Below are 26011 nucleotides of genomic sequence, written 5' to 3'. Positions count from 1 at the left end.
CTGGTTTGGACCAGATTTGTTCTGGCTTGTCCCAGTTTGTGGGCATAGAGTCATTTGCTACCATGGCTTAATTAAGGTACTTACTTTCATTTGTGTTTTCATGGAGTAAATGGTTCTCTTTTATAAATTGGGCAGTTCCTCAATAATATTCCTGCTGGATTTAATGGGAGAACACATTTATATTTTGCTGTGTGATGTAAAATCCTTCCCCAGTCTGTGTGTGCCTCACTCAGGGCAAAAGTGACCTGAAACTTAATTATTTTTATATTTCTCTGCCGTATCAGTAGGTTTGGGAACAAGCCATAATTCCCAGGTTCTTAGAAAACACAGGAGGGTCCTTTTATTCCCTAAACTTGTTAGAAACCCTGGATTTCATAGAAATAACCCTGTAATTCCCAGAAAACCTGTGGCCTAAGAAGGGAATGTTGGAAGTTGGTGGCAGGGTAAGATGATTTCTGAGGTTTTCTCATCCTCCTTTACAGGTTTTGATGCCCATCCAGGGGAGTGGGGAGGATCCTGGGGGGTTTTTTTGGTTGTAAATAAGAAGTTTCTGTGAATTTTCCCAGCTCTGTGTTGGCAGAACAAGCAGCACTTGGCCCTGTCAAGGTTTGGGAGCTGCAGCTTCCAGAGGGACCTGGATAAAACTGAGCTGGGGGCTGGGGGGGATTAAATGCTCTCATTTTACCTTGAAGGCTTTGCTTTAATTAAAGTTTTAAATGGTCCCTCCTTCCAGCTGCAATTTGGGGTTAAAAGGTGTGAAATGGGTGTGAACTGAGGGGGTTCCCCCTCATCTCTCAGTGCAGAGGAGGAGCTGAAGTTATTCCAGGTGCACCTGAGGACAGTTATTCCAGCTGAAGGGAATTCTGGAGGAGCTGCAGTTATTCCAGGTGCACCTGAGGACAGCTATTCCAGCTGAAGGGAATTCTGGAGGAGCTGAGGTTATTCCAGGTGCACCTGAGGACAGCTATTCCAGCTGAAGGGAATTCTGGAGGAGCTGAAGTCATTCCAGGTGCTCCTGAGGACAGTTATTCCAGCTGAAGGGAATTCTGGAGGAGCTGAAGTCATTCCAGGTGCACCTGAGGACAGCTATTCCAGCTGAAGGGAATTCTGGAGGAGCTGCAGTCATTCCAGGTGCTCCTGAGGACAGCTATTCCAGCTGAAGGGAATTCTGGAGGAGCTGAAGTCATTCCAGGTGCACCTGAGGACAGTTATTCCAGCTGAAGGGAATTCTGGAGGAGCTGAAGTCATTCCAGGTGCTCCTGAGGACAGCTATTCCAGCTGAAGGGAATTCTGGGGCTCCTCATCCCGTTCCTTGGGGCTTTTCTTCCCCTCCTGGCTCCTCCTCTTGCTCAGGAGATGATTTCCCAGCTCCTGAGCCTGGAATGTGGGTCAGTGTGTCACACCCACCCCGGGCAGCACCCAGAGCCCCTGCTGCAAAAATACACCCCAGGGGTTGATTTGCTGTTGGCAAAATGCTCCAAAAAAACCCAGAACAATCCAATTTCTTGGAATTCTGTGTTATAAAAACCTGAAGGGACCTAAAGAGGTTGAGCAAGTTGCTGAGAACAGCCCTTCAGGCTTGTAGTTCTGGGAGGTTTGTTGAAGGAAAACTGGGAATTAGTCCTTATTAAGGCATTAATCTGATACAGGAATTAACTTTCTGGACAAAGCAGTGCAGTAATTGAGGTTTCTGATTGCTTTGCAAGGTTTCTGCTCTTCTTTCTCATAAGAATAATGGACTCTGGTTACTCTATTTTAAGGTTTTTATGGGAAGGTTTGCAGTGCTGCTGCTTTGGATCGAGGTGTCTGGGGTTAAAACTTGGGAATCTTGTTCACATTCAACAGGAATATGTCAAAAAGAGGTAATTTTTTTAACCTCATTTGCTCTGGGTTTCTCCTTCCACTGTGGTCTCACATTTGGGAATGCTGAGCTCATATTCCTGATATTCCAAGTGAACCCAAAAGAATTTCGTGTACCAGGGCACAGCAGAGCTGCTGGGAAGGCTCAGTCCACATTAAATGCCTTTTTTTTTAAACTAAGTTTTTAATTTATTTTTGAAATACTCCTAAACCCTTGCAGTAAATCCTGCAAAGACAATAAAATACAAAACCTGTGTCGTGCAGCAAACTGGAGTTTGTAGATCTCTAGTTATAGGTTGGGCCTCAGTGGTGGTTTGTGGACTGATTTCTGTGGGTTTAGTCTGAGTTTATCTCCCCTGCTCAGTAAAACGTGAGTTTTTGAGGTTCTGCTGTGGATTTAGTCAGAAATAACCATTATATGTTAACTGCCTCCCCTCAGGCCATAATAAACTGGTTTAATGCCTTACAGATTTATTGCACTCAACTCTAACCACTTTTTTCTATTTTTTTTTTTGCTTTTAAATACTGGTTGTGACTAAATAATTTTGCTGCAGTTAAAAGAAACGTGGAGGGGGCTGTGCACTTGTACAGCAAAGAGGGGGCTGGGAGGGAAAAGTTGATTTTCCTTTAATGAGCTGCATGTGCTGCTTGGTTTCAAGCACAGGAGGAGCCTCGTGGAGTGTAACATTAATTAGAAAATAACTCCAATTTGTCAAATCCCGAGCACTGTAGATGTTTATCTGGGGGCCTGGATGGGAATGTTGTGTCTGTTCCTCTTTCCCAAATATTTCCTCTGTGATGTTTACTTGGCCTTTATGAAGGGTATACAAAGCTCGAAGCAATTTGGAGGTTAAAAATAATAAATTGGACATAAATATTTCTTTTTGGGGAGGGGGGAAAAGGTGTTACTTTAAAATCTTGCTGTGATTGTACAGGTGCTTAAAACAGGCCTGAGCAACAGTGAACTGCAAACTTATAAATTGACACTTTTTTGGGGTCTAAATGCTGGAATCTGATTCTTGGGAATAAAGGGGGAAGAAAGGAAAGTTGTCTCAGATATCCTTACACCACATAACCCTTCTCTGAAACTGGGATATATAGGATTACCTGGTTTATTTATAGACTTGAGGTCTTGCAGAAGTTTTTCTTTGGTTCTGCTGAGCAGCTCCTGATCCCTGAGAATCGATGGGAGTTGGGGTGGGATTCCTTGGCTCAGTGAGGAAGGAAGTTGATGGAAATGGAGGAATCTGCCCTCTGTGGTCCAGCCTAATTCAGCAAAAAATGCCACTTCAGATAAACACACGAGGTTTCCATTAATATTTGTCAATTTTTTTAAGGAACAAGAGTTTTTGCTTTGCTGCAGGGGAAGTGCCTCAAGCACTGAGTGAGTCAGAAGTTAATCCAGCCATGCTTAAAATCTGTGTTTTGGTGGGTTAATTTTGTACCTTTACAGTATTTTCTATTAGGAAATTTCTAATTTCTTAAAACCTCCCTTAGAGGTTTTAAGATTCTGGTTTTTATGCTTTAAAAACCTTGTTTAAGATATGACATTTCTCAATCTTTCTGCCCTCTTAAAACTAGAAATTCTTTTCCTACCAGTAGCTTTCTGCACTGAGGAGTGGAATGCACTCAGAATTTCTTCCCCAAAGGATGAACTGCTCTGCTTTCAGCACTGAAATGAATAATTTGCTGTATATTAATGATTTTTGTGCTTCTTGCTGAAAACATCTTCTTTATGTCTTCAATTATCAGAGCTGTTTAGATGAGCCTCATTTAGATCTTCTCATTATCTCTCCTCTGTTTTTTTCTTTTCCTCTTCGATATCTGGGCCTTATTACACTTTCTACCTTGGTTTGGTGTTGTCCTTCAGTGGTTTCCTGGATAATTCACTGTCCTCTTGTAGCATAATGAGCTGTGGAACTCCATTTTCTTACATTTCAGAGCAGTTTCAGTGGTGTTCCACACCCAGGGCTGTTTGTTGTCTGCACTGATTAGATTAAGAGTTTGTGGGTTCAGTGTTGTGTGAGGAAAGGGCAGTTCCACTGAGAGCACCAGGAACCCTCAGTGCAGTTTGACAAACTCCAATGAACTCAGGGAGTGACAAACTCTCCTATTTGGGGGGGAGAGATGATGTTGCAGCAGGAGAATTTGTTGGAAGTGCCTCCTAAGAAAGTTTAACCCTCCAGGACTTTTCCTGCGGCTGTGGCAGATGTTTGACAGCTGGAGGCTGTGGTTTGAGCTGGTGGCTTTGCCCCATTGTCCTAAAAGTCCTACCCCCTGGAAGCCCAGCCTTGTTCCAAAGCCCAGCCCTGGAACCAGAGTCACTCCTGGCGAATTTTGGACAGTGAGCCCACAAATCATCCCCTTTGGCACAGGGGAGGAACAAATGGCCACGGGCAGGAGCTCGGGCACTGTCCAAGTGGGTCCTGCTGGGAGATTTCCTCCTGCTTCAAACCCTGGCCAGAGCTTTGTTTATTCTGTGAAATTTTGGTACCTGGGGTTCTGTTTCCTTCAGCAGGGTGGGAGACCCGTGCCAGCCCCTGTGCCCACCCCCAGTGCCACCCTCTGTGCCCGCCCCCTGTGCAGGCTCACGGCCGTGTGTCCTGCTCTGAGCTGGCAGCAGTTGCAGGGTGCACTTGGGAGGATATTTCCCTGTGTCTTTGCAGCCTTTTCCAACACAACCCGAGGGAAATCTCGTGGAATCTTCTTGGAATGTTGACAGGAACCCCCCGTGAGCCGTCAGCGTGCGCTCCCAGCCCGGAAAGCCAACGGAATCCTGGGCTGCAGCCCGAGGAGAGTGGCCAGCACATCCAAGGAGGGGCTTCTCCCCCTCTCCTCTGCTCTCATGAGACCCCACCTGGATCACTGCATCCAGGGGGGAAACTGAGGTGTGATGTGTGGAAGAACTTCTTCCCTGGGAGGGTGGGGGGCCCTGGCACAGGCTGCCCCATCCCTGGAGTTGTCCAAGGCCAGGTTGGAGCACCCTGGGCTAGCAGAAGGTGTCCCTGCCCATGGCAGGGGGTGGCACTGGGTGATCTGAGGTCTGTTCCAACCCAAACCATTCTGGGATTCTCTGACAATCTCTGTCCATCCTCCTCTCACCAAGTTACTTTTGCCACCTGCAGCTTCCACGCCAGGGTTTTGTTTCCCAGATTTTGCTGCTTTCTCCTTTTTTCCTAGGAGTGTACGTTCCAGAGGGCATTTTCCTTCATCATTTTATGTTTTGGCTTCAAGGCCTTTAGGAAAAAGCTGAGAGGAGTTTTTGTGGGGTTGGTGGTGGCAAACTGCAGCTTTGGAGAGGCAGGAGGTGGTTCAGGTGGGTTTGTCCCTTGTACACAGGGTGTTCATCACCTGGGCAGGACTTTACCTTTAGACCTGGTACCTTCTTCAAAGGGCCCTGCAGGTACCTGTGTTCTGGTCTATCATGAAACTGTGAGTGTATTAACTGTGTTTAGCAAGATTAAAGCTGGTTTTCTGGTGTTCCTGAGTAAACAAAGTGACTCCTGGGTGATCAATCCTGCTGTGTTTCACTGTTCCCATCGGGATCGATGGCTGAGCGTTGCCCTGGGGGTGGGCACAGGGTTTGGCTCCAGTGCTGGTGCCTGAAGGCAGGTTTGTTCCCACCAATAGTCACAACTTCAATCAAAGTCACCCCTGACTCAAAAGGGTTGGCATTATCTGCTCCTCCCAGATCAATAGTGGGGGAGCAGTGGGGAACTACTTGAAAGTCCCAAACCTTTTCCTGGAGGAAGGATTCCCGGTCCTGGAAGTCCTTTAGCAAGCACAAGTCATTGATCTTGGCTGGGTGTCTTGGGTTTTTTCTCTGCCATACAAAGGTTTCAGGCAACAGGTACAGGATTTCAGTCACAGTAGTGTCTCAGTTCAGTTTTGGAGGGAAGAGTCTCCTGTAAAAGTCATTGCAATTAAAAGCTCAGCTCTTTGTGTGCACCGAGATCGTCCCTCTGGAGACAAGTTTAGTGTTTCCTCACAATGGTTGAAAATTAGAAGGTTTTCATAATATTTCAGGTTGTTACTCTCTCACAAAGACCCAGATTGAGCCCAGCTGAGCCAAATACCTCCACCCTTCTTTTCAAGAACTAATGGGGGCTCAGACTCTGCTGAATCCTCCCTTTCAGCATTGACGGTGCCCAGAGAAGAGCTGGTTCCCATCCTCACCCTCAGCACAGCAGAGCTGCCACTGAAAGAGGCTTTCAGTGTGCTCAGAACAGGCAGATTCTGCTGTGAAATGTCCCTCAGTGATGCTGAGGGAGGGAAGCTCGTTAGGGCACTGCTTAATTGAGGCCTTCTCCTCAGAATTCCATCAGGAAGCAGCAGCTCGGCCGGGCTGTGACAGCCCTGGGCTTGTCCCGCTGCCTCCCGGCCTGTGGGACACCAGGAGCTGGGAAGGAGGTGACAGGAAATATTGCCACTGTTCATCCAAAATCCATCGGTGTGAAGTAGCTGGGAAAGAAATTCCCTTGTCCCAAAGCTTTGCCTGGGTGTTCCCAGCTCCTTGGAGCTGGAGGGGGACGGTCGGACAGGCAGCGGCTTTGGATGTGTCTCCCTGAGATACTTGGACTGATTCTCCCTTCCCATGAGCTCCTTGGCCATTTTGTATTAGAACCTTAATTAGTTTAATTAGATGAACGTACATTATCTAGGGTAGGTGTTAAAATCTCCTTTAGGTGGGATTAAACGTGGAAAAATTTTGTGTTTTGCTGCCTCTGCTCTGCAGAATTCCAGAGTTCTGGGTGATGTCACTTGTATGGAGGCAAAAGACCCTTTAATTAATTGATTAAGCTTTGCCTGAAGTAGTTTTACCTTTTAATTAATTGAATAAGCTTTGCATGAAGTAGTTTTTGATGCAGCATGTATTTTGACTCTTTGCTCCCAGTTTATTGGCTAAAAATTGGAATTGCTGGAGACAACCTTGAAGAAAAGGTGGGATAAAACCTGGAGACAATCTTGAGGAAAAGATAGGATAAAACCTGGCTTTGGTTATTTTTTTTCCCCTCCCTGGGTGTGAGGAAAGCTGCAAATACTGGGAAGGCCTCTCTGGAGCAGATGGTGCTGGCACGGATCCCCCTCAGGACGGAATTCGAGTTCCTTTCCTGAGGCAGCTCCTCCCGGCGTGTCCTGCTGCCTGAACTTTGGTGGCATTTCTAGGCCCAGCTTAAAAATAGCAGAAGTATTCCCAGGGAGGTTGTGTTGGGATGGAAGTTTGGGGATGATTTCTCACTTCTCCACCGGCCTCCAGCCCGATTTTCCCGGCGAACGATGTTTTTCCCGGGTGATCCAGAGGAAACCTCGGTCACCTCTGGCTCCTGTGCTTCATCTCAGGGCTGGGAGACCCTCTTTTCCTTTTTGTCTTCCTGCAAAACATTTGTGGAGCAAACCCTTCTCATGGCTTTGGATCAATGTGCTGCTTCCCTCCAAATGCTGACCCTGCAAGAGCAGTTTTGGTTCTGGGTGCCAAGGCCGGGGATCTCCTCGGGCAGGGCCGCCCTGAGGGTGGAGGGGTTGCTTAAAGGGCTTTTTTGTTTAAAAACTGCAACAATTTCAGTTGGAAACACAGCTCTTGTGGTGAAAATGGTACCTCTTCTCCCTCCATTTGTTTTGCTCTGGGATATTGTGCTCTGGGATATTTGCTCTGGCACCTCTGGCTCCTGGGCTTCATCTCAGGGCTGGGAGACCCTCTTTTCCTTTTTGTCTTCCTGCAAAACATTTGTGGAGCAAACCCTTCTCATGGCTTTGGATCAGTGTGCTGCTTCCCTCCAAATCCTGATCCTGAAAGAGCAGTTTTGGTTCTGGGTGCCGAGGCCGGGGATCTCCTCGGGCAGGGCCGCCCTGAGGGTGGAGGGGTTGCTTAAAGGGCTTTTTTGTTTAAAAACTGCAACAATTTCAGTTGGAAACACAGCTCTTGTGGTGAAAATGGTACCTCTTCTCCCTCCATTTGTTTTGCTCTGGGATATTGTGCAATACTGGGATTTACAGTTGGATTTTATCCTGGAGTGGGCCTTGGGAGGCTGCGATTTTACGCCTAAAATTCCTTTGAAGGCTCCCTGGGGAAGAGCTTCAGACTTGCAGCTCATTGTTTGGAAACAAATCTCCACAGAAGTCCCTCTGAAGAATCCTAAAAGTTTGGAGTTTCTAAAATTTCAAGGCAAAACTGTTGGTTTGCCTCTGAAATGAAAAATGGTTTTACCCAGTTAAAAATGGGAAAGGCAACCTTGGTGCCCTGGGTATGGAATTTGTCCAAATTAGTGGGTTTAATTCCAGAAGGTGAGAGCACTTGCTGTCTCTGCAGTGAGTTCATTGCCACACTCAACCATTAAAACACAGATTTAGCATCGTTTTGACTGATAATTTTAATTTTAATTTTATTCTCCCTGTTTTAGTTTGTTTTCCCTGACACAGTGAGTACTTCTGGTAGCATCTGGAATACTGCTTGGCTAGTTTGAAATCAATTTAAATCCAAACACGTATTTTCCTTGGATTTAAAAGCCACTTTTGACAGTGTTGCTGCACTTTTTATTCCTTCACAGCCCAGCACTGCCACCTCCTGAGGGTTTGGGATATTGGCTGTGCTGCTTCTCTGACATGGAGAATATTTTCAGAGTTATGTTTGCAGCTGAAATGCCACAAAACCATTTTTTTTCTCTTACAAATTTCCAGCATAACCTTAAAAATAAAAATCCATTTTAAAAATTGTGATTTCGTCCTGAATTGTTTGAGATTTTTTTTCCCCTTGAAAATGTGAAGTAAATTGAGCAATTTAGCTTTTCACATTACAAGATGTTTTGAAATTTTGCATCAGTATTTCTTTAAAGAATTATCTGATGCTTTGTTTTATCTATATACATTGCAAATACAGAGGATAATGAAGCTACCTTTAAAAAAAACCCTAATTTTTGAATTTTTGATGTTGTCTAGCACATGAAAAAAAAAACCAAACATGGGGGAAAGCTGTTGGTTTTGAACCTAAACTGAACAGGATGGAGCATTTTGATGGAAAACTTCTACCCATTGAATAGATGCTGAAGGTGTTGGGAAGGTTTGTGACCCCCATCCTGATGAGACACAGCTTTGTGCCATGAAGGGGGGCAGATGTTAAGCCCCTGGTCTATATTTAGCCCATATCCAATCTCTTTGATGATCCTGGTATCAGGACTTCCTGACTAAGTGGATTTTTTGGTCAGAACCTCTTCATATCCCCACTTACAAACATCCTCTTGGGGGAGCAGAGGGGAGAAAAACTCTCAAATCTCCCCATCTTTTCTGTGAAATTCACTAAACCCGACATTTTTTAACCGAGATTTTCTTTCCTGCCCCTCTTCTTCCCCTCTCCCTTTGTGTTTTCCCCTCCCCAGCTGCCCCCCTGGAAATATGGGGTCGGAAAACCCGAGCCCGCAGAACCCTGGCTGTAAGATCATGACCTTCCGGCCCAGCCTGGAGGAATTCCGGGATTTCGGGAAGTACATCGCCCACATGGAATCCCAAGGAGCTCACCGGGCAGGGCTGGCCAAGGTGAGTTGGGAGCTGCCTGGAGGTGCCTTCCCGAAGCTCTGGATGATGTTGGGGGGGTGGGAAGTTCTCTTGCTCAGCAGCAGTTGGATCTCTTGTCGTGTTTTGGGAATTTGGTCTTGGAATCTCTGCTTCAGTTGTGGAGAGAGGAGAGGCAGAGGAGTTCCAGTAGAGTCATGGGACACTGAGCTGGAAGAGACCCCCAAGGATCATCAGCCAAACTCCAGGCCCTGCCCAGGACACCCCAACAATCCCCCCCTGTCCCTCAGAGCATGTCCAAGAGTTCTGGACATGTTCCCCAGGGTTTGCTTTTGTTCTTCTCCACCCCCTGCCCCTCTTTATTTAAGGAGTTGAGGCTTAATTTGTCACCTACAAACACAGAAACATCCACAGCAACAATGCAGCAGGATTTGTAGAATCCTGGAATATTCTGAGTGGGAAAGGACCCACAAAGATCATCAGGACACCCCAACAATCCCTCAGAGCATCATCCAAACCCTCCTGGAGCTCTGGCAGCCTTGGGGCCGTGCCCACTGCCCTGGGGAGCCTGGGCAGTGCCCACCACCCTCTGGGGGAAGAACCTTTCCCTGAGATCCATCCCAACCCCCCTGGCACAGCTCCAGCCCTTCCCTTCAGTCCTATAAAGACGTGTCAACTTGCAGGATGTCTTTCCCTGATCCCTAAATGGAAAGCAAGGATATCCCTTCTGCTTTCAGACATGGGCTGAGGGTGTTTCTGTGGCCTGGTTCTTCTGCTGAGGACACACATTGTGGTGGCCATGATCCTCAAGGGCTGCAGGTGGGAGGTTTTCAGCTCCCCCTGAGTGTGGGATAAAGAAGGATCTCAGGTTTGGATATCTCTGTAGTGCCAGGAATGGCTTCCCACTGCCAGGGGGCAGGGTTAGGTGGGATATTGGGGAGCAATTATTGCATGTGAGGGTGGTGAGGCCCTGGAACAAGTTCCTTCCCACCCTTATCTTTACACTCAAAGTCAAGAAACACTGTGAGAACTTTTCCTGTGAAGCTTCTAAATTCCAGTACAACTGCTTGGAAAAACCCAGGACTCAGTGATTAGAGGGAGTATTTCTGTGGCCCTGTCACCACAGGGCTGTTGGGATCATTTGTCCTGACAAGGAGCTGTTAGGTGTGGTATTTAGCAGGGCTTAATAAAGCACAGAGGAGAAATAAAGCTGTTAGGCATGAAATAATTCTTATTTCTTCTAAAACATAGGTCACTTACCGGGTTTATTACGGTTCTAAAGAGAGCTGGCTCTTGATGAAGAGCTCCCAGGAAATGTTTCCTTGTCCACTCAAGTGTACAAGCAATTACCTGCCAGGAGTCTGCCAGGGAGATTATTGTAATAAGGGTTGTTGGTGAATTCCAGATGTTGTAAAGAAATCACTTGACTTTTAGGATTAATCTGAGCTTTTCATTCGTGTCTCTCTTGTAACTGCAGCTCAGAGCCTTGTGAGGGAAGCTGAGCTCATCCCACCCTGGAGGAACCATTGCCTGCAACTTGGCCTCCAGTTTTTGCAACTCTTTTTGGTCAATCCTTAATTCCAATTAGATTGCAAATATCATATTTTTTCATCCCAGTGATGGTTCTCTGCTCCTGAGCCTGGGATGGGTGGCAGCTCTTTGGTTTAAAATTTCAGCTTTTTCTTCCCCATTCAGCCCTGCTTTGCAGCAGTTTTTTTGTGCAGCCTCCAAGAACTGAGGGAACAGTTCTGGGCATGTTCCCCCTGGTTTTCTTTTGTTCTTCTCCACCTCTTACCCCTCTTAAATTAAGGAGTTGGGGCTTGATTTGTCACATACAAATACAGAAATGTCAACAGCAGTGATGCAACAGGATTTCTGTAGAATCCTGGAATATCCTGAGTGGGAAGGGACCCACAAGGACCATCAGGACACCCCAACAATCCCCCCCTGTCCCTCAGAGCATTGTCCAAACCCTCCTGGAGCTCTGGCAGCCTTGGGGCCATCCCCACTGTCCTGGGGAGCCTGGGCAGTGCCCAACCACCCTCTGGGGGAAGAACCTTGTCCTGAGATCATCCCAACCCCTCTGGCACAGCTCCAGCCATTCCCTCAGGTCCTTTGGGCCTTTCTAGTTAAAAAAAACCCAAACAAATGAAACAAAAAAGCTCCTCACAGCCTCAAGAAATCCCAAATGTCAGTGATCTTCTGCTGGAATGGTTGTTCAGGCCACTATAAAAGGTTATGGACTTGCAGAGATGCCACATGGTGATAAAGCTGCTGCTCAGGAGTCTGTGCAGCTTTGTGGGATGGCAGGGGAGAGAGGGAAGGGGTGTGCAGTCCCCCTGGCATGCAGCACATTTCCTTGGAATGACTCTGTGTCTTCCATCAGCACTGACCATCCTGTGTGGGCCTGGACTCAGCACTGGTGAGGCCACCCCTGGAGTGCTGTGTCCAGTTCTGGGCCCTCAGCTCAGGAAGGACATGGAGGGGCTGGAGCAGGTCCAGAGGAGAGCAACGAGGCTGGGGAAGGGACTGGAGCACAAGTGCTGTGAGGAGAGGCTGAGGGAGCTGGGGCTGTTCAGCCTGGAGAAGAGGAGGCTCAGGGGAGACCTCCTCACTCTCTGCAACTCCCTGACAGGAGGGGGGAGCCAGGGGGGAGTTGGGCTCTTTTCCCAGGCAACCATCAGCAAGACAAGAGGGCTGGGTCTGAAGCTGTGCCAGGGGAGGTTTAGGTTGGAGATTAGGAGGAATTTCTTCCCAGAGAGGGTGCTCAGCCATTGGAATGGGCTGCCCAGGGAAGGGGTGGATTCTCCATCCCTGGAGGTGTTTAAGGACAGACTGGATGTGGCATCAGTGCCATGGGCTGGGAACCACAGCGGGGTTGGATCAAGGCTTGGATTGATGATCTCAGAGGTCCCTTCCAACCCAGCTGATTCTGTGATTCTGTGACTGCTCTGGGTGGGCTGTGAGCCCCCCTGCAGCTCTGTCAGCCCAGCAGGTGTCCTGTTATCCAAGCCCTGCAGCACTGGGATGAGATCCCTTCCCTTCCCCAGCCCTTCCCTCAGCAGTTGCCTTTTGCCCGTCATGAACAAGTGTCATTCCTCCCTTTTCTCCCCCCAATTCCAGGTGATTCCTCCCAAGGAATGGAAGCCCCGGAGAACCTACGACGACATCGATGACATGGTGATCCCAGCTCCCATCCAGCAGGTGGTCACTGGGCAGTCAGGGCTGTTCACCCAGTACAACATCCAGAAGAAGCCCATGACCGTGGGGGAGTATCGGCGCCTGGCCAACAGCGAGAAGTACGGTGCTGTCCAGGGGTGTGCTCAAAACTGGGCAGGGGGGAGTTGGAGGGAAAGCTTTTCTTCTGCAAAGGGAAATGCAGCCTTGTGAAATTTGAAGTGGTTTGGAGGAAAGTGCTTTTTCTTCAAAGCTTACACCCAGAGGCTCAAAATGTCTGTGCGTTGCCGGGTTTTGGTGCGTCTCAGAGCTTTTTCTGGGAGTTGGTGTAGAAGAATTCTTCAAAGATTTGCCTGAGAGTCTTCCTGAAAATAGTGGCTTGGGACTGAAAAAGGAGCTCTTGGTGTATTAATGGTCATTCTGGAAAATGTGTTCCATTGCTGAGGTAGAAATACAAATATCTTGGAGTGTCTGAGCTGATATTGGTGACAGGAGTGTCTCCTGAGCTCACATTGGTGACACGAGTGTCTCCTGAGCTCACACAAGTGACATGAATGTCTCTTGAGCTCACACTGGTGACAGGAGTGTCTCCTGAGCACACATTGGTGACACGAGTGTCTCCTGAGCTCACACTGGTGACACGAGTGTCTCCTGAGCACACATTGGTGACACGAGTGTCTCCTGAGCTCACACTGGTGACACAAATGTCTCCTGAGCTCACATTGGTGACACGAGTGTCTCCTGAGCTCACATTGGTGACACGAGTGTCTCCTGAGCTCACATTGGTGACACAAATGTCTCCTGAGCTCACATTGGTGACAGGAGTGTCTCCTGAGCTCACATTGGTGACAGGAGTGTCTCCTGAGCTCACATTGGTGACAGGAGTGTCTCCTGAGCACACACGGGTGACACAAATGTCTCCTGAGCTCACATTGGTGACACAAATGTCTCCTGAGCTCACACGGGTGACTCGAGTCTCTCCTGAGAGCCCGGGGACCCTGCAGAGCACTTCAGTGAGCTGGGATGAGCCAGCTGGTGCAAACTGCAGTTCCATCCTGTTTCCAGAGTCACTTTTCCACAGGTCTGGAGTGCCCTGGGTTTTAATCAATGCTGACATTGGGCAGTTATGGCTTTAAGATGAAGGAGGGGAGATTTAGATTGGGGATCAGGAAGGAATTCCTCCCTGTGAAGGTGGGGAGGCCCTGGCACAGGTTGCCCAGAGCAGCTGTGGCTGCCCCATCCCTGGAAATGTCCAAGGCCAGGTTGGAGCAACTTGGGCTAGTGGGAGGTGTCCCTGCCCATGGCAGGGGGTGGCACTGGATGAGCTTTGAGTTCTCTTCCAACCCAAACCACTCCATGATAATGGAAGCTCTGAAGTTTTTCTGATCCCTGAGTGCTTTCCCTGCCTTCAGCTCCCCGTGAAACAACTTCATCCCACATTTCCTTGGGATGGGGATCTGGTGCTTCCCGTCCCTGAGGGGTCTGGTGGAAAGGCTGGAAAGGCAGCAAATGATACAAATCAAAACTGAAATGCACCTTGAGCAGCTCCTGCTCTGACACCCCTGCTGCTTCCCAGGGGTTGATCTGGGGGAATATTCCTTAGGATCTCTCACATCCCATCTCCTCCATGTCCCTCCCAGGTACTGCACTCCTCGGCACCAGGATTTCGAGGACTTGGAGCGCAAGTACTGGAAGAATCTCACCTTTGTCTCTCCAATTTATGGGGCTGACATCAGTGGCTCCCTGTATGATGCAGTAAGTGAAATGCTCCTCTTTTATTCCTTCTATAACTTCCTGATTGCTCTTTTCTCATTAATTAATAATTTCTTTGATTGAGCCGCCCTTGAAAAAATAATGCCTTTATTAGTATTTTTTCCCTCGTTACAAAACTGAGACTGAACTTTCCACCTTCTTCAGAGGTTCAGGATAATGGTGGCATAAAGGAAGATGGGAAAAGCTTAGTTTTAGTAGAAAAATATGATTTAAACAAGTTCTTATGAAGTGGATGGCCAAAAATTATGTATAGCTTGGGTTTTGTTTCTTTTTTTAAGGGAATAAATAAACCAGAGATTTCTGCTGAAGCTCCTTAGAGAGCCAGAAAAACTCCCAGCATTTCAAGGAATTGGTGCTTCATCAAAAATAGGTTTTTTTTGATTCTTAACACAAATTATTTGTGTTTGGATTTGAAATCATTTGCATTTGGATTTTTTCTTTGTGAGCAGCTCCATTAGGACACAATGCACCTGCACACTGAATTATTTCACAATTCAAATGGTTTAAGCTTTTCCTTGGTGAAATTTCATCCTCTGCTTAAAGTAATTCTGCCGTGGTCTCTTCTGCTGGAGATGATAAAGGTTCTTCTCTTCTTTCCCTGTTTAGGCAGATAATTTAAATCTCTCCTCTGTAGTTTTCTTTGGAGTGGAAAGTGGCTCTTTTTTGGAGTGTTTTCTGATTGTCTGAGTGTGGAAGTGTTAATGTAAAAGTGTCTTTTTATTATCAGTGGGGTTTAATGTGGAATTAATTGGAATAAGCAGAGGTATCTGAGGCCTTCAGAGCCATGGGCATCACAGGTATCCCTAGGATTTGGTGCTTGGATGAGAGTATCTCATTCTGTTATAATATAGGATTAGAATTACACTATAAAGTAGATAGACTATATAATATAAAGAATGTAAATTATATAAATTACAATATAAAATGATAATGTTTTTTAATATCCACGTTCTTTCCCTGGTGTGATCAGGGCAGGTGACATAGTGAGACACTCCTTCTTTAGGAGAAGTAGCTCCTGCACTGAACTCCACATACATTGGGTTTCCTTCAAGTTCCTGTGAGCAGAAATTAAACTGAGTTACCAATCACACCTAAAGATCATTTCCTGTTCTCAAACTGCTGCCACTGCTGCAAGAATTGAGGTGGGAGAGTCCCTGAAAGTCCTTCTCCCTCTGCATCATCTCACTTTTCAGCCACTTCCCTCCTTCAGCCCTTTCCTCCCTGCCCCTGGTTTGGTTGTTTTTCAGGCTGATTTGGAAAGTTTCAAGACTGAGCAGCCTGAGAAAAGGGTTTGGAAAGTTTCAAGACTGAGTTTCACTGTCCTGCTGCTCCAGAAGCAGCATCCTGGAGCAGGGAATGCTCCCATCCCTCTCAGTTTCCTCCTCACAAATCAAGTGCACTTGGAAAAAAGGGAGTGAAGGAGGCTCTGAGTTTCCTTTTGGAGGTTGTATCAGTCTTCAGGTTTGAGATTTTCTCCAGTTAATGGTAGAAATTCAAATTCTCAAATTCATGTTGAAGCAGAGAAAAGCAAGTGTCAGATTTAGAACTACCTGCTGCTTTTTTTGTCTTATTGATAAAACCAGGGCTGTCACCCCTGTTCTTTCCCTGAAACACTGAGCTGAGGGGGAAGATTTTGCCTCTTTGGCCACATTAAGGTCACATTATGAAGTTCATCAGGTGGAGAAAAACTGCCTGGAGTGTCTTTGGGAGAAATGTGTTTTACCCTGAGTTTATCTTGTGTTTATTCACAGAATAGTTAATTAATTAGTGGGGTATTTTATAGTGCAAATGCCTCTTCAAAGAACACATTAGTGAGGGGCTGGTGAGCCTTCCTGTGGTCAGTACTGAACATGAAATAAAGCTTTCTGGAATTCAATGAATGCAGGTGATAACACCCTTCTATCCAGCATTTTAAGGCATTGAAAGGAAGCTGTGGGCTGGGATTCCTCCTGAGAAGTTCCAACCATTTCTCCTGAATTCCAGGACGTGGATGAATGGAACATTGGCAACCTGAACACCCTCCTGGACATGGTGGAACACGAGTGTGGCATTATCATAGAGGGTGTCAACACTCCCTACCTCTACTTTGGGATGTGGAAGACAACTTTTGCTTGGCACACAGAGGACATGGATCTCTACAGCATCAACTACTTGCATTTTGGGGAGCCAAAATCCTGGTAAGTGAGGGCTGTTGCCCTCTGCTTGGAGAGCCCTGAAAAATCCTTTTCTCCAGGTCTGCCAGATTCCATCAGATTAATAACCTCTCCATTCCCTTTTTTTTGCTCTGCTCTCCTCCTCTGCATTTAAAAGCAGTTTGACTTTCTTTCTTTCGTGCTGCCTTGCTCAGAGGGCCTGATTCCTGACTTTTAGGGAGACTTGTTGACATCATGATTAAAACCAGATTTCAACACTTGGGGGATTTTTGCAAACTAATGCACAGCAGAGCAAGTGGTGATGGGAGTGTGTGGATGCTTCAGATGCACTGTCATAGTGAAAGTCTGTTGTTCTTGCACTGTGCTGTAGGCAGGAAACATCTGTTGCTTTAAAATTTCCATTATTTAAATCCATAAATATGTTTACAGCTCCAGGGACAAACTAGGGCGAAGGGTTATTTTTCCATAGTCAATTTTTGGCACGATTGCAAGCATCTTTTAACACTGTTGGTGCACAGGCTGGTTGAAAATAACTTTCCACAAAAGTAATCAATAGTTAAGGGTGAAATTAAGAACATAGAGAAGTCTGGAATAAGTTCCCAGGAGCCAATATCCGTCTTTTTCGAGCAGTTTAAAAGTATAACCACAGAGACCTTGCTGAAGATCTTGGTGTGACTAATAAATATTGACATTTGCCTGCAAATTAGAGCTTAAATGTCACAGTGGAGCTGCTGTCATTGTGCCCTGGCAGTGGCAGGTGAGATCCCATCCCTCAGCCCGATGAGTCCCTGGTGACACCGAATATCTCCGGGAATGTTGGTGCCTGTGGGCTCATAAAAGCCCCCAGGAACCAGGAGGCTTTAATGAATGGCTCTAATGCTCTTTTCCAGCCCTGGAAAGGGGTGGAAGGAGGGGCTGAATCTGCTGTAGCATTAATGTGAATTTTAAAACTCCTTCTGACACGTCGGGAGATGTTTCCCGATGTTCCCAATCCTTCATCTCCCTCCTTCAGGTGGGTTTTTGCAGGATCTCTTGTGGTGCCTCTGTTGAACAAGCCTGAGTTGAAGAAAAGGATTTCTGGATTGTAAATGGGGTGTGAAATGCTCTCAGGAAAAGGTTCTTCCCTCAGAGGGGACACCAAAGTTCCAGCACCAAACCTGCCCGAGCTCCGGGAGTGTTCGGACAACGCTCAGGGACGGGGGGAATTGTTGGGGTGTCTGTGCAAGGCCAGGAGTTGGGCTGGTGATCCTTGGAGGACTCTCCCAGCTCAGCATATTCCAGGACTCTCTGGGTTTAGATCCTGCCAGTTTTTCCTCTGGAATCATCCCGTTCCAGCCCCTTTCCCGGTTCCCATCTCCACCAGGTGGTGCCGCAGCACACGGGAAGCTCCTCATCCCCTCCCACCACATCCCACAGTGTCACCTCCAGCCCGGTGCTCCCTCCCCTGGTGTCCCACCCAGCCCTGCTTATTCCAGGAGCTCCCTCCCCTGCTGTCCCCACCCAGCCCTGCTTATTCCAGGAGCTCCCTCCCCTGGTGTCCCCACCCAGCCCTGCTTATTCCAGGAGCTCCCTCCCCTGGTGTCCCACCCAGCCCTGCTTATTCCAGGAGCTCCCTCCCCTGGTGTCCCACCCAGCCCTGCTTATTCCAGGAGCTGTGGGAGCAGCTGAGCCGAGCTCTGCCTTGGGTTGTTCCCTCCTGTTCCCTCTCTCTGCTCCTTCCACCCCTGGGTGTTAATGGGCTCTGACTCACCCCGTGTGCTGCCTGGAATGGAGGGTTAACACTTTCCAAAAGTAGAAATAAGAGCAAATTCACCCTTAAAAGAGAAGCTGGAAAAGCAGCAGGAAATCACTGGCTGTTCTACAAACCCACAGTGTGAGTAAAACTTAAAAGAACAGCTGCTAAATGGAGTATACACAAAGTATTTGTAGCCTCATTTAAACTGCTTTTCTTCTTGCACTTCATGCTGGTTGGTTTTTGGTTTTTTTTTTGGTGGTTTTTGTTGTTTTCCTTTTTTTTCCCTTGGGTTTGATGGCAGTTTTTTAGTGTTTAGTGGTTTTTTTGTGGTTTTTTTGGAGTATTGTAGCTCTGATATGTGGATATCATAAGGATGTGATATGATATCATATCATAAGGATGAGAAACTCTTTGCATGAAGCTGTTGCCTCATCTTTACTAAAGAGTGTTTTTTCATAGATTCCCAGAATGGTTTGGGTTGGAAAGGCCCTCAAGGATCATCAAGTTCCAACTTCCTGCCATATCTTTATATTTGCTCTTGTTTCTGTGGAAAATAGGGATTGTACAGAGAAACAAAACAAACCTCCCAAGAGTAAAACTCAAAGCACCTTTGTGTGGCACGTTGGGGTGAAGAGGTTAAAAATCAGAAAGAATTGGAAGTTATAGATGCAAAACTGCATCTGGCAAGTACCAGATTTCAGAAGTTCTTGGGAGCTCTTATTTTTATCTGATCTACTGAGAATTTTGGGGAGAAGCTGGGGAACAGCTAAAATCCCCCTGAGAGGAGTTGAGGAGTTCAGTCACTGCTGCTTAGAGTGGGAGTAGAGAAGAGAAATCATAAAATCTGCTCGAAATTTTTACCAAGGAGCTCAGGTGTCGCTGCTTAAAAACCCAAGCAGGAACTTGCTCTGCACCTGCTTTGTTTGTTGGTTTTTAAATGCACTTTTCCCCCCTATTTAAAAAAGGAGAGGAGGATTTTTATGCAGTGATTCTGTGTTTGTGCAGTTCTCTGGGAGTCATTGGTTCTCTGAACCTCCCCCAGCTGGGGGGAAAAGGAGGATTTTGAGGACAGACCATGTTCTGAGCAAAGTGTTTTCCCCTTCAATGGAGTTTTTCTTATATAAATGCCAGTGTGTGACACAGAACTAGATGGGCTGTGACAAGATGCCACTGCTGGTTTGGCAGGGCCTCCCTGCTGTTCCCTTAAGCATAAGGCAAGAGTTTGCCACTTGCCCAAGTCATTTCTTCCTTGTTCTTCACTGTGACAGCTCCTGTTAATGAGTTCTCAAGCTCTTCCCTGAACAAGCTTCCAAAAGTAAATCTGAATATCCCTTGGAGCAGATCTGGAACTTTCCAGGTACCTGAGCAGCTCACCGTGTTCTGGAAGTGGTTGCAGCCATCCCAGAGCTCAGCTGGGGGAGCTCTTGGACTGCACTGCTGCAATTCCAGTGGTGCAGCCTGGCTTTGCTCAAGGATGGCTCAGATGTTCACTCTGTTTTGCTGGCACCACCTCTGTGGAAATTTCCCAGCTTCCTTCATCCTTTTTATAGACTCTGTGACTCTGACAGTGATCATCTTGGAAGCACCTCAGGGAACAGCAGGAGTGTGGAGAGTTAGGAAGTCTACCAGTTTGGGTTCTGAGCTCTAAAATAAGAGGCAGAGTTATTGTTTGGCTGTCAGAGATATTTATATAGTGAAACCAAGGACTCTGTATATTGGTAGTATTCTGCTTCAAAACTGCCTGTTAAAAACCATAACTCTCCCTTGGTGTCTCCCATAAATTATCTTTATCTCTGATCCAGGCTGTCTCCCACAGCCCAGCTCTGCAGGGGAAGCTCTGTGGGAAGGCTGAGGAGCCACCAGCCCTGTCTCCATCCAAGGGGAAGGGGAGAAAGGAGTTGGGCTCCTTGAGGTTCCCTCCCAGACCTCTTTCAAGTGGGTTCTACAAAAAAATCTCTATTATTTCACAGAACCCAAGAATTTTTAGGGTTAGAAGGGACCTCTGGAGATGATTCAGTCCAATCCCACCTACCCAGAGCAGGTGGCACAGGAATGTGTCCAGGTGGGTTTGGAATGTCACCAGAGAGGGAGACTCCACACCCTCCCTTGGCAGCTGTTCCAGGGCTCTGCCACCTCCATGGAAAGAGGTTCTTGCTCATGTTGAGGTGGAACTTCTTGTGTTTTAGTTTCTGACCATTCACTGCTCCATGTCCTGTCAGTGGGCACCACTGGAAAGAGTTTGGCACAGTCCTATGGACACCCCTTGGAGATATTTATACAGATTGATAAGATCCCCTCTCAATCTTCTCCAAACTAACCAGGCCCAGCTCCCTCAGTCCCCCCTGACAGGGGAGATGCTGTGCAGGAGCTGAAGGACCTTCTCATGGAGCTCTTGTGGTATTTGGGACAACTTTGACACCTTGGTGACAAGGAATCTGTCTCCTGGGTCAGGGAGGGTTCTTACTGAGTGTTTTGTGCCTTTCATTCCTGTCTTTGCAATGTTCCCTCTTACAAAACAGGTGCTTTGGGGCCTGTTGGGATTGCAGGTAAAATAAATGTCTGTGGCTCAACAACTCAAAGTGGCTTCTCTCTGCGACCTAATGAGCATCTGCTGGGTCGTGCAGCTCCTTGATTAATGTGTGTCTCTGTCACTGCAGAGAAGTGCTGCTGCCAACACTCCTGGTGCTGCTCCTTTCCATCAGCAGAGGCAGGACAGGCTGCAGCAGTCAGAGGTGTCTGCACAGGGTTGTGTCCCTGGGATGCAGCTTCAAAAATTATTCAGCAAAAGTGAAGCAGTCGAGCAGCAAAGGGTCACCCAGCCATGAGGGAGAGGAAAGGGGTAATGGAAAACAAGCTCTTTTCCTGCTTCTCACTAAATAATTTAGATTGCAATGCCTTTAGTTCTTAAATTCTGTTGTGCTGGACCAAGAAGGAGGAGTACTGGTGTGTCTCCAGCCCTGGTTGTGCTGCAGGGACCTGCCCTGCCCCTTGGGTTGGACTCACCTCCTGCCAGAGACGCTGATCCCTCCTGATGTGCTGTTCCCAGGCACATGCTCTGCTCCACACTGTGCTCACACTGCTGTTGTTTTTAGCTGGAAAATCGCTCTGACAGGCTGAAGAGATATTATGGAAGGTGTGGGCACTTCCCATCAGACACCCCAGGAGCTGGGAGCTGTTGTGTAACCTCGTGTGAAGCCCCTCAGGCAGCTGCCAGAGCGAGCCTTTGACTTGCTTCTTCCCCCTCAAATTACAATAAAATGTCCCTCTCCCATTAGGAGTTTAATTACGACCCTTTCATGGTCTCCAACTTTTGAAAAAAACCTGAAATCTGTTTCATTTTGCAGCCCTGTATTAAACCTCTGGTGGTGGGAATTTTTGCTGTATCAATTATACATATTATGTGTAATCACCTCGTGCGTTCCTATGCTGAGAGCTAAAATTGAGCATATTGTCAAGTGGAAACTCATTTTTATAATGACAGAAGCAACAAAACTGAATGCCAGGCCTCATTCTTCATGGTTATTATGGCATTTTATTTGAGGAACTTGTGTGGCTCAGCCCTTGCAACTCCAAAAGCATATTTTTAAACACTGAGATGCTCCACATCGCTTCGTTTCCTCTTGATAAAGATGTACAATCCCTACCTGGAGGCTTCCCGGGGTGGGGAAGAGCTGGGGGAAGCTTTAAACCTCAATATTGTGAATTTGATGTTACACTTTGGAAGTGCAAGGTCTTGTTTTGTCAACAGTGTAACACCTGACTGGGTAATAAAGTTGTTTTTCTTGGCTATTTTGTGACTGATCTTGCTGTACAGCAACAGTATTTAATTTATCTCCAAGTACTGGTGGGTTGTTACACTGTTCTTTCTCTCAGAAACTGCAGGTGTTAAACCAGGCTGACACTGAGGAAGGTAATTGATTTTTATAAAATGTCCCTTTTTCCTTATCATGATGGATGTTTAATCCCCTTTAATTAAAACAGGGAGCCAGCTTTAGCTCTTAAGTTAGATCGTCTCCTCTCCAAAACACTCCCTCTCTGGAAGTGGATCATGCCTAATCTGTTTGACTTTGATATCACAAAGTACACTTTATGCCAGAGCAGCAGTTTATGTGGAATTAAGGACAAATTACCAAAGGAACTTTAAAATAATATGATTAGTTGGAAGCACTGGTCACAGACACAATTACAGTGGAATTCTGCCTTGTGGAAGCCTGAAAACCTGAAGGTGCAGAGTTACCCCAGAACTTTGTTGGTTAAAGTAGTTTAGAATTTCTCCTTTCTTCCCTCCAGGTGAGCAGTGTGGGGTAAGTCTGTCTTTAGCAGTGAAGGAGGACAAGGCCATGGGAAGACTTGTCCAAAGATGTTGTGGCTGCTCCATCCCTGGAAGTGTCCAAGGCCAAGTTGGAGCAACTTGGGATAGTGGGAGGGGGTGGAACTGGGTGGGCTTTGAGGTCCCTTCCAACCCAAACCATTCTGGGATTCCATGACTTCCTTGGAACATTTACAGTTTAATAACATTTGTTGTGTCTGTTACTGTTGCCACCAGCACCAGGGAATCCTCCCATCTTCTGCCAGAGATGTGATGAGGAGATTTAAAGCAGGACATGGTTGTTCCCTTGGGAGGGGATTGTCCAAGGAGCCCTCTCTGTCCTTGGCTGAAAGCATCTTGGGAAGCAGCTGCAGCTCTGAGATGCTGAGGATCTCACTCTGATTTTATTTCTCACTGTTGTTTTAAACAGCTGCATTTTCCCTGAGCAGAACTCTTGTCCTCCCCTTCCCCCCCCAGGACAGAACACGTTAATCCCTGGAAAACTCTCTTGGAGAAAGAAAATGACCTAATACAGTCATGGAGCTTAACTCTTCCAGCTTCTCCCTCTCCATTTGCCAGGCAGGATGCTGGGCCCTCCTCCCCATTTCCTCTGGGTGATGTTCTGGGCTTTAACACACCCTCCCATGTGTTGCAGCTCCTCGTGAGCTCGCTGTAATCTCATTTAAAGCAGCTGGTTTAATGTTTGATACCCAATTGTGTGGCAGCAGGGGGGAAGGGCACTTGTCCCTTGCATCATTTATTGCCTCCTAACCATCTCAGTTCCTTGGGAGGGCATTGCCCAGGGGGTGGAATCACTGAATGGATCAAATGTGACTGTAAGTGCTGGTTATTGGGATCCCACTAACCCTGGCACCCTGGAGATCCCGAATTTCTTCAGGCTGGATTAGCTGGAATCCCAGCTGAGTTTTGCCCTGAGGGAGCTGATGCTCCATACTGAGAACTTTTATTTTACAGAGTTTCACTTTTCCTGTGTCTTGGGGTTGTGGAATTCAGGAGAAGGTTCTGCAGCCTTTCCTCCCTCAATCCCTTCCACGTGAGGTGTGTGGGGTTGCCTTGCTCTCAGGCACTGTCCACACTGGCTGTTTGTGTGTTCTGGTCCTGCCAGCAGAGATTTATGGGCTTGTTGGGTGGAGTGGGGGGAAAGGAGGGGCAGGGAAGGCCATTTGGCCGTGGTGGGCTCCTCACAGCTCACAAATTCCCTTCCTGCCTCTGCTATCCCGTGTAATCTGTTTTACAGCTCTGCAGTTTTGGATGGAGAAAGAGCAGAATTTATGGTGATGGTTGATTTATGGATTAACTGCAACACCATTTGCTCTCAGGCAGATTTGGCAAAGCCAGACCCTTTTCTGTTGATAAAAGGGAGAGAGGAAGGAACAGTGGGTGATATTCATTAAAAGCAATAAAAGGAAAGGGAGATAAAGGATGGCCAGGCAGAAGAGCTTTTCACTCTGCCATCTCTTCCAAAACAGAGGTGAAAGCTGCTTTGGAAGGGGCTTTCTGCCCTGAGAATCCGTGTGCATGTTGATTTGCTGGGAGATCCATGGAAGGAGGGATATATTGAGATGCAGAATTGCATCCCCCTGTAATTCCCTGATAACTGAGAGCAGGGAGTTATTAATAAAGCCTTGCAAGCTTCGTGCACTGCAGTCATTAGTTAATCAATACAGACCACACTCTGCTGCTGAGATCCAGCCCAGCCCCTTCATCCTGGGGGTGGGAATGTGGGGGAGGGAAGAGGGAAATCCCACCAGGAAGGGGACAGTGCTACTGGTGGTTTGCTTTAAAAATCCTGGGATCAGCTTGTTGTCCACAACCTGAATGAACTCTGACTTGGGGACGGGGATTGTCTTCCCAGTCAGGTGCTGCCATTGGAATAAATGGAGATTTTTCTTTTTAATAGACTTAGGGTTTTTATTAGGCTCTTGTAGATTATTAAAAGGCCATTTTTCTGCTGCAGAGGAGGCACAGCATTTTGGGGAGGCAGGACTTGTGTTGCCTGTGAGAGAAAATGCCAGGAAGAGCAAGCCAGGCTGTGGGACTGATGGAATCAACTCTGGAAGAGCCCAGATGAAATGAGCTCAGCTGCTCAGACCCCCTTCCACTCAGCCCTGTGCTGTTTGTGCTTCCCCTCCAGAGTCCTCTTGGGTTTTTATTCCCATCTAAATCCACTGCAAAAGGCATGGAATCAGTGTGGACTTCTCTGCCATTTTAGTGTTCAGTCTGTGCATTTTCTGTCCATCTTTACTGAGCCTGTTTAGTTTGTTGAAATTATAAATTTTTGAGGTTGGGGTTCAGTTTTGAGGCTTGCAAACTCAGCAAAGTGGAGCCCCTTCCCATCTGTGGGTCCTCTTTGCACCTTCCATAATGATCTGGGAAGATGAGATGGTGCCCTGGGATCACATCCATGTTTTTGAAGGTGGAGATGGTGCCCTGGGATCACATCTTTGTTTGTGAAGGTGGAGATGGTGATCTGGGATCACATCCATGTTTTTGAAGGTGGAGATGGTGCCCTGGGATCACATCCATGTTTTTGAAGGTGGAGATGGTGCCCTGGGATCACATCCTTGTTTTGGAAGGTGGAGATGGTGATTTGGGATCACATCTTTGTTTGTGAAGATGGAGATGATGATTTGGGGTCACATTCCCGTGTTGGAAGGTGGAGATGGTGACCTGGGATCACATCCTTGTTTTTGGAGGTGGAAATGGTGACCTGGGAGGTTGTAGCTGGGGGGGGTTGGTCTCTTTTCCCAGGAACCATCAGCAAGACAAGAGGGCTGGGTCTGAAGCTGTGCCAGGGGAGGTTTAGGTTGGATATTAGGAAGAATTTCTTCCCAGAGAGAGTGCTCAGCCATTGGAATGGGCTTCCCAGGGAAGGGGTGGATTCTCCATCCCTGGAGGTTTTTAAGCTGAGACTGGATGTGGCATCAGTGCCATGGGCTGGGAACCACAGCGGGGTTGGATCAAGGGTTGGATTGATGATCTCGGAGGTCCCTTCCAACCCAGCTGATTCTGGGATTCTGTGATTCTATCATTCTTCCCTGCTCCATCCCACTCTTTGAGCCTGATCTGACTTGGGCCCTGGGGGGGAATGAGCTTGCACATTTTGGGAAGGCCAGGAGGCACCAGGGGTGGTGCTGCAGAGCTTTGTCTTTATTCACATTTTGTTAAACTGGCAAAAATCAGCGGGGATTTTTTTTTTTTCCCCCTCTGCTCAGCAGAGAAAATTGTGGTCGGGTGATGGCAAGTGCAGCACAAGTGTGGTTTAAAATAAGAGAAGCCTGTGGTAATGACAGCACTTAAATAGCACTCGTGTTGTCTGAGAGCCTGCAGTTGTTAACTCTTTAATGTTCTCAGTGATAAATAGGCTGGGTTTGCACCCACTTCACTTCTAACTGCCCAATCAACCAGACCAAGGGGATCAAACAGAAGAAATAAAGGAAACTTTGCAAACTTTCTCAGTGATCTTCATCAAATCTCAGC

At 47.1% G+C, this 26011-nt stretch overlaps 1 protein-coding gene across 5 annotated transcripts in view; it reads left to right on the top strand.

Moving 5' to 3' along the window:
* Positions 1 to 26011, top strand: part of KDM4B (lysine demethylase 4B) — a 94615-nt gene that overhangs the window by 3441 nt on the left and 65163 nt on the right. For all 5 annotated transcript variants that reach the window (XM_064637460.1, XM_064637462.1, XM_064637459.1 and 2 more), the window contains exons 2-5: positions 9231 to 9387; positions 12487 to 12662; positions 14181 to 14295; positions 16297 to 16490. In XM_064637460.1, the coding sequence (XP_064493530.1) occupies positions 9247 to 9387; positions 12487 to 12662; positions 14181 to 14295; positions 16297 to 16490 (626 nt within the window). In that variant the 5' untranslated portion in view covers positions 9231 to 9246. The remainder of the gene's footprint in view (positions 1 to 9230; positions 9388 to 12486; positions 12663 to 14180; positions 14296 to 16296; positions 16491 to 26011) is intronic.

This window comes from Pseudopipra pipra, chromosome 27, assembly GCF_036250125.1.
Source record: "Pseudopipra pipra isolate bDixPip1 chromosome 27, bDixPip1.hap1, whole genome shotgun sequence".
Taxonomy (NCBI): Eukaryota; Metazoa; Chordata; class Aves; order Passeriformes; family Pipridae; genus Pseudopipra; species Pseudopipra pipra.
Note: the sequence above shows the minus strand (reverse complement) of the source record. Positions and strands in the feature narration are given on the sequence as shown.